At 38.7% G+C, this 8,416-nt stretch overlaps 1 protein-coding gene across 1 annotated transcript; it reads left to right on the forward strand.

The window, feature by feature from the left end:
* Nucleotides 1–3,617, forward strand: LOC147863595 (ATP binding/leucine-tRNA ligases/aminoacyl-tRNA ligase). The gene has a single exon (XM_087319321.1). The coding sequence runs from the start codon at nt 56–58 to the stop codon at nt 3,389–3,391; it is 3,336 nt and encodes a 1,111-aa protein (XP_087175447.1). The 5' UTR covers nt 1–55; the 3' UTR covers nt 3,392–3,617.
* The last annotated feature ends 4,799 nt before the right edge of the window (nt 3,618–8,416 follow it).

Raw genomic sequence — 8,416 nt, forward strand, 5'->3', positions numbered from 1 at the left:
GATCTCTGCTGCCCTCTCCTCTTCTGGATCTCTGCTGCCCAAGAGCCGGCGAGCCATGGCCAGCGCTGCTGCTGCTGCTCAAGACACCACCACCAAGAGCTTCGCCAGGCGAGACGAACTCCTTCGCATCCAAGAGGAAGCTCAGGCCAAGTGGGCCAAGTCTCAAGTCTTTCAGATCGATGCCCCACCCCTGCCCGGCCCTAGCACCCACAAATTCTTTGGTAATTTTCCTTACCCTTACATGAACGGTGCTCTCCATGTGGGCCATGCATTCTCCTTCTCCAAGCTCGAGTTTGCATCCGCATTCTATCGTCTCAAAGGTCGCAATGTTCTTCTCCCTTTCGGATTCCATTGCACTGGGATGCCGATCAAGGCGTGTGCAGATAAGCTCGATCGCGAGATTTCCCGATTCGGTAACCCTCCATGTTTCCCACAGGAGAAAGAACTAGAAACCGCAGGACTGAATGATGCCGTCGACGCCACGCCACTGGAAGCAGGCTCTCTCAAGGCCGAGCCAGAAAAATTCAAAAGCAAGAAGTCGAAAGCTCAAGCTAAAACGGGCGTTGAGGTTTATCAATGGAAGATCATGTCTTCTCTTGGGATCTCGGAGGAAGAGATTCCAAAGTTCCGGGACCCTGCCTATTGGTTGAACTATTTCCCTGCAGTCGCTATGGATGATTTAAAAGCCTTCGGTGGGGGTATAGATTGGAGAAGATCATTCATCACCACGAATTTGAATCCTTTCTATGATTCCTTTGTAAAATGGCAATTTCGGCTACTCAAAAGCCAAGGGAAAGTTGTGAAAGATTTGAGGTATGCTATCTATTCACCACTTGATGGTCAACCATGTGCTGACCATGACAGGGCTTCTGGAGAAGGAGTTCAACCACAAGAATATACCCTCATTAAACTTAGAGTAAAGCCACCATTCTCAGGTAAGTTAGAGTGTTTGAATGGAAAAAATGTGTTCTTGGCAGCGGCCACATTGCGTCCAGAAACCATGTATGGTCAGACCAATGCGTGGGTTTTGCCGGATGGAGAATATGGTGCTTATGAGGTCAATGAAAGTGATGTATTTGTGGTTACTAGCCGAGCTGCGAGAAACATGGCTTTTCAATTCTTGTCTAAACTGCCTGATAATCCCACGTGTTTGATCAATCTTTTGGGTCGGGATTTAATTGGCTTGCCTCTCATTGCCCCACTTTCTTTAAACGAGGTTGTTTACGCTCTTCCAATGATGTCTATCCTTACTGATAAAGGAACGGGTATAGTTACAAGTGTCCCTAGCGACTCACCCGATGATTACATGGCTCTCTCTGATTTAAAAAGCAAGCCTGCTCTCCGTGCTAAATATGGTATTAAAGATGAGTGGGTCCTCCCATTTGAAGTCATCCCTATCATAAACATTCCAGATATAGGTGATAAATCAGCTGAGGTTGTATGCATAGATCTGAAGATAAAGAGCCAAAATGATAAAGAACTTTTGGCCGAGGCGAAAAGGCGGACATATTTGAAAGGATTTACAGATGGTGTGATGCTTGTGGGCGAACATAAAGGCCAAAGAGTTCAAGATGCGAAGCCATTGATCAGAGAAATGCTCTTACAAACTGGATTGGCCGTGAAATATAGTGAACCAGAAAGCAAAGTCATGTCGCGATCTGGGGATGAATGCGTCGTTGCATTGACAGACCAATGGTATCTTATTTATGGTGAAGCTGAATGGAAATCTAGAACTGAAGAATGTTTATCAATGATGGAAGTTTATAATGATGAAACTAGACATGGATTTGAACACACACTTGGATGGCTTAATCAGTGGGCATGTTCTCGATCCTTTGGCTTGGGTACTCGGATTCCTTGGGACGAACAATTTCTTATAGAGTCTCTCTCTGACTCTACAATTTATATGGCCTACTATTCAGTTGCCCATATCTTGCAAGAGGGTGATATCTACGGGCAGAAAAAAGATGGTATCAAAGCTGAGCACTTAACTGATGACGTTTGGAATTATATATTCCTTGATGGACCCCTCCCAATGACTGAGATCCCTGAGAATAAGCTGAAGCAGATGAAACGAGAGTTCGAGTATTGGTATCCTTTTGATATCCGAGTTTCAGGTAAGGACTTGATCCAGAATCATCTTACCTTCTGCTTATACAATCATACTGCAATATTCCCAAAGGAGAAATGGCCGAGAGCTGTAAGATGCAATGGCTTCTTGATGCTCAACTCACAGAAGATGTCTAAATCAACTGGAAATTTCCTCACATTGAGGCAAGCCATAGAAGAGTTCTCAGCTGATGCTACTAGGTTTGCATTAGCTGATGCAGGAGATCTAATGGATGATGCAAACTTTGTTTTTGACACGGCAAATGCTGCGATTCTTCGATTAACTAAAGAGATCACGTGGATGAAGGAAGTTATAGCAGCAGAAAGCTCACTGAGAGGTGGACCTCCTACTTTCTTTGCTGATAAGGTCTTTGAGAATGAGATCAACATAGCAGTCCATGTAACAGAGCAAAATTATGAATCGATGATGTTCAGAGAAGCACTTAAAACAGGTTTCTATGATTTGCAAACAGCGCGAGATGAATATCGTCTTTCTTGTAGCTCGGCTGGGATGAATAGAGATCTTATCTTTAGGTTTATGGATGTGCAAACAAGGCTTTTAACACCTGTTTGTCCTCACTATGCTGAGCATGTATGGTCATCTATCCTTGGAAGAGAAGGTTTCGCAATCCGAGCTGGTTGGCCAGCAGCCCATCCTGCTGATTTTACATTACAACGGGCCAACCAATATCTACAAGAAACTATTGTTCTTTTCCGAAAGCTCCTCCAAAAGCAGTCAGTCTCTAAAAAGGGAAGAGCTACTGTCGCAATCGAAAATAAGCCTACTGTTGGCCTCATATATGTTGCCGAGAGATATGATGGATGGAAGGAAGAATGCTTGCAGGTTTTGAAGCAAAACTTTGATAGTGAGACCAAAACCTTTGCTCAAGATTCGGAGATAATGGATGCATTACAGAAGACATCAGTGGGAAATATAGGTGATCTAAAGCAGATTAAGAAGGTCTGTGCTTCTTTTTTGAAGTTTAAGAAGGATGAAGCTCGTTTGGTGGGTGCTCGAGCTCTTGATGTGAAACTACCATTTGGTGAAATGCAAGTTCTTATCGAGAATGTGGACCTTATCAAGAAGCAACTGAACCTAGATGAACTTTATGTCTATTCTTTTATGGATGCTGAAGCTCTTCGTAGAACAGGATCCCGTATCTCTGTTTTGAATCAATCTCCACCATCACCTGGAAACCCTGTTGCAATCTTTCTCACTCACAATGATATTCCGAGTGAAGAAGAGTTGGGAAATGGGGTTGATCGAGTACAGATTCGCTGAGGCTTTTCCAATCAAACCTAAAAAAGAGCAACCGATTTTGTTATTCAGTTTATTTCCTTTTTTCGGATATTTCATTTTTGGTTGAGCAAGGGTTGTAATGTGGCTTAACAAAATCTCAGATACATAATCATTGTTTATTGATTTACATTCCCACACACAATGAGAAAGAACTTTTTTAATGTGTTTATCTATATATTTTCATTGAAATGCTCACTCCTTTTGCTTTTTTATTTGAAAATGGTTTCGTCAATCTTCAAAACTCAGTAGTTCTCATATGTTTTATGCACTTGTATATAGTCTCTTTGCTATCATGAAATTTCATGGTATTTCTTTGACAAATTTGTTAACATCTTGGTATCATATTGTATTTTTTCGTTTGTTTCTTTTAGCTCGTTTAACTTATGCACATGGTCAATCCGACTCAAAACGTATGGGATGGGTTTGCACAAGCCAAGGATTAAGATTTATGGACTTGAGTGGAGAGTGGGTTTGTCAAACATGTCTGTGTTGGGCTTTTAATTTCATGTATAATATTAATCTGTATTTTCTATTTGCATTTGATTTTTGTTTTTATGCTGAAATATTTCACGGATTAAGAATTATGGACTTGAATGGAAAGAGGGCATTTAGAGTAGTTCGTTGTATAATATTAATCAATATCCTCCATATGTATTTTATTTTTTTGTTTTTATGCTGAAGTATTTCAGGAATTTCTCGTTAGAGTTCTCAGAAATCTAGCCATCTAAATTTGTCTCATTCCATAATAGCATGCAGTGAGACAAAGAAAACACAGTTCAGTAAAAGCAAATCTCATACCATAGCACAATAAGCCAATGGATGGAGATACTTTAGGCTTTAGGTTAACAAACAGTTTGAACATCATGTAGTTTATAGAAGGATGAACAACAAGATTTTATTGGAAAATCATGTTGTTTTCAAACTTCTAATTAGGTTTTTGTTAGCGTGCAAAATCATAATTGGGAACCTTACACAATGACATAAATGTAAGCTAAAATATTTTTGAAGCACAATGAAATAATGGAATATACATTATTAGATCTAAAGATGGCAATGTATAAGAATTTTTAGCCTACAATCTACTCTTGAGCAAGGAAAACTTGGGAATGCATAATAATTTTCAGCCTACAATCTACTCATGAGTGAGGAAGGCTTCACTACGTCTAGCATAGAATAGCCCAACAACACAAAGAACATGATGACTCAAGTTGTTGGCGCCAACATTAACTTGCAGAGTTATTACCATAAATTGATTCAACTCAAATGCTCTAACATTCCAAGACTATTCCTTTGCAAGTTTGTCATAATGCATTACGAGCATTCTATTTGGTTGGTCTTTGAAAGACGGGAGGGAAGTCATTGCAACCTCAAACTGCCCCAGTGTAAATAAGCGAAGATAATTATGCATTTTGTCTTATGCAAGTTCTCCATACTCAAACAATTGTTAATTTGAATAGTGTCATCCATAATGAGTTGACACACACCAATCCTTTACCTCCACATGTCTTGTCCTTTTGTTGAACATACTAGATTCTTTGCAATCAGTATGCACCTACAACTACCACATTTTATTTGCCGTTATGAATGGTTCGACTTCTTTTTAGATGTGACTGAGGCCATAATTTCACATTAAGAAAGGCACAACCTTATATCCTCCAATTTCACACTCAATAGTGAGATTGTTCTGTTCATTAGGTTCATCCAGAATATCTTTAATAATCCATACCTACTTTTGGATATGAACATGCCGAAGAAGTTTCCATTAATAATTGTGTGTGAAGTAGCATCCCTAAGTTTGGTTCCCCCATGGAAGCAACATTCTTAGGGGTGCTACTTCACATCATGCATCACACTATAAATTGTTGAAAATACAAATACACCCAACTATTTCTTGTAGGTTCAAGAAAATATTTTGAACCACAAGCTAAAATAAAGTTATTAGACTTTGACACTTTACCCCATCCCAGTTTTTACTTCTCGTCTCCATTAGCTTCAATTAACTTCCATCAACATGGAACCTAATTTGCATTCCTCCATCCTCACATTTTGTGAATTAAGTGATCATACTTGCTTGATATGAATGCCAAAATCTCCATCCCTATGATATACCTCTAGCCCTAGATAGAATTCGACAAGCCTATATACATCATCACCTTCGATTTTGACATAAAGAAAAACATCCACTTTGCCCTCTAAGTGAAACTCATCCGACATCGATCCATTTGTAACTTGCCGTTTGTGCATGCATAATCTCATATAAAGCTTTTAGGGGATCCTTTGGTTCAATTATGCTTTTCTCATGCAATGACAATATGTATCATGAGTGACATTCTCTTGATGACACAACACAAGGATGCCTTGTATATCCCCCAAACATTTTGTGCACTACTTAGATATGATGCCCTAATGACTTATGAATATCTTTAGTTGTTAAGGTTGCTTGAACAAAGTAGTAACTTTATGGATCTTATCACATTTAAGTTATCATGATTGTTTAAGTAGACGACAAAGAGTAAATAAAGGGTATGTGTGTGTGACTTTGAGCAAATATCCAACGAATTGTAGTCATCATTCATATAATAAATTGTATTATATTTGTGACAGTCAACTCCCCCATTAATATTATGTATTGAGTGTTGTATTTAAGTTGTTTAAAGTAATTATGTGAGTATATTGCATGATTTTTTATTAAACGTGTGTATTTCTTGCCTCGAAGTTGGCCTTCTATCAACCTCTAGTGACCACCTCAACGTCCACAAGAACCAATCTTTGTGCCTATGCCATCACGACTGGCTTGCCATAGAAGTTAGACTAGTTGGCCTCACTATATTGATACGTGATGGACTTGGAGTGAGTAAACCACTCAATGTATCGTTAAACACAAACATATGATATATAATATATGTAATATATACTACATATAATATACTAGAGAGAGAATGTATGATATATGTAACAGAGAGATTAGTGAGATGTTATAATGTGCAACTAATGAGAATTCTATTATTATTCATAATCTAATGAGTCTCTTAGCAACTTATGGAATAAGGATTCATGTTTTATCATATGACAATTTGTTTCTTATGATAGTGAGAGTGCTCATGTATGTATGCATCCCCTGTTAAGGAGATTCTTCATATCTATATCATATGTGTGGAAAATGAGATTCATTGGAGCACCATGGAAAATTTCTTGTCAAGCTTTGGTTAGCTACCGAGCTTAATGCATGCATGTGACATCCTTGTTGCATCTACGCCAAACCCATGTCAATATGTACCCTTGTTTCCTATCCAACCATGCATTTCCGTAAATCATATACAAATTTCAATTTGATGAATGTAAACAATAATTGATATTGTTTAGCTTATCAAGAACAATGGGGAAATAACCTTGTTTTTTTCCATTCAAAAGTTGGATGCAAGGTTTTTTTCTCTAAAATTATTTTCAAAAACAAAAACAAAAAACACTTGGGCTTAGAAGGTGAAAGTAATGTCTAATTGGAGACCTTTGTGTGTGTGTGTGTGTTTAACCAAAATAATGCTTTTGCACACTTGTCTATACATATTGGGCAAAGCACACCTTTCGCCATTAACCATGCTTTGCCTTAATAAACTTATAATTGACATTGTTTGTACGCACCACCACCATTGTTATTTTATGCTGTGTGTGTGTGTGTGTGTGTGTGTGTGTGTAAATTATTTACGCAAAAGAAACTACAAAGAATTTTAAATCAAGAAACCATAATGTTCAATATGGGCTGAAGTTTACGTAGGAGACCATTTTATGAAGAGGTCAACACATGTTTTTTCTTCTTTTTTTCCAAAGAAAACACTACTTTCCATTAGTTAGCAAACAAAGTACATCAAAGTTCAGCCATAATCAACAAAACTCACACTACTCCACACAAAACTAAGCATAATCCCGACCTTGCTATTTACAACAAAAGTATCCCGCTAACTCTTTTTACATGGTAACCACATAATTACATCTTTTGTCCACTAATGGAAGCCAATGACGGAAACAACCATCTCAGTGCTTGGTAGTTCCATTTAGGCCCTGGCGTTGAATTTACCATCATAGGAGAACGACCCCATTTCAACAAAAACTTTGACCGAGCCCTTTTTGCTTCATCCGAGTTCCCTTCAATTGAGTTGTATTGTCCGCGCAACCAAGATACCAGCTCGAACCAAATGTTTAACAACACTTCACCGCTGGGAGTTTTCGTTGCTAAAAAACAAACATACATCGTCTGGTCCAAATGTGCCAGATCCAGAAGCATGCCACCAACATCCATATCTCCTCAAAAAAACTAGAGTTTGTACTAGGTTTCACTCCAACACATTTGAATACACTGCCATGTGGATTTAGTTGTTCCGTCTAGCCTTCCCTAGTTAGCTTCAAACCATGTAAGGACCCCCACACAACTCTCCCATTCACACCACATGCTGCCACTATCCTGAGACTTCTACCCCAAATGCTTATTGCCTCTGCACAGTTCCAAAAACAGTGAGGTATCGATTCCAAAGAGTGACCACATAACTTACAACCAGCCTCCCCACCACGACACCTTATCCACTCCCCTACGGGTATTGCCTTATGACTAAGAAGCCAAAACCAAACCTTTATTTTTTCTGGCATATCCAATGCCCAAAGTCTCCTCCAAAACGACTTCAACAAGTCATCTGATATGCCTTTATCCCTCCAACTATTGTGAGTCTGAGTAGCGCCCACTGATTTGGAGCCAATGATTTTAATATGATGCCGACCCAAAACACATATTTGGACCTCCTCATGGGAGAAAAACCATTAAGAGTTACCCACATTATAACTCTCTTTTTCAATCTATATTATTCTCATTTATTTTAATTATTCAAAACTCCTTAGTCATTGATATCGTTTTTTTCCTTTACATCAAGATAGTATAAATATGGCTTTTAGGAAATATATTCAACTTTATGCATGCAACCGAGGTCCGACACCTTTCTTCAAAACTCTTGTATGAGTACA

This window comes from Azolla caroliniana, unplaced genomic scaffold, assembly GCF_043228905.1.
Source record: "Azolla caroliniana isolate FFs.n. ecotype wild unplaced genomic scaffold, voAzoCaro1.0.p SCAF_5, whole genome shotgun sequence".
NCBI lineage: Eukaryota > Viridiplantae > Streptophyta > Polypodiopsida > Salviniales > Salviniaceae > Azolla > Azolla caroliniana.

Coding starts and splice junctions, on each gene's coding strand:
- LOC147863595 (XM_087319321.1), top strand. CDS start 56: ATGGCCAGCGCTGCTGCTGCTGCTCAAGACACCACCACCAAGAGCTTC.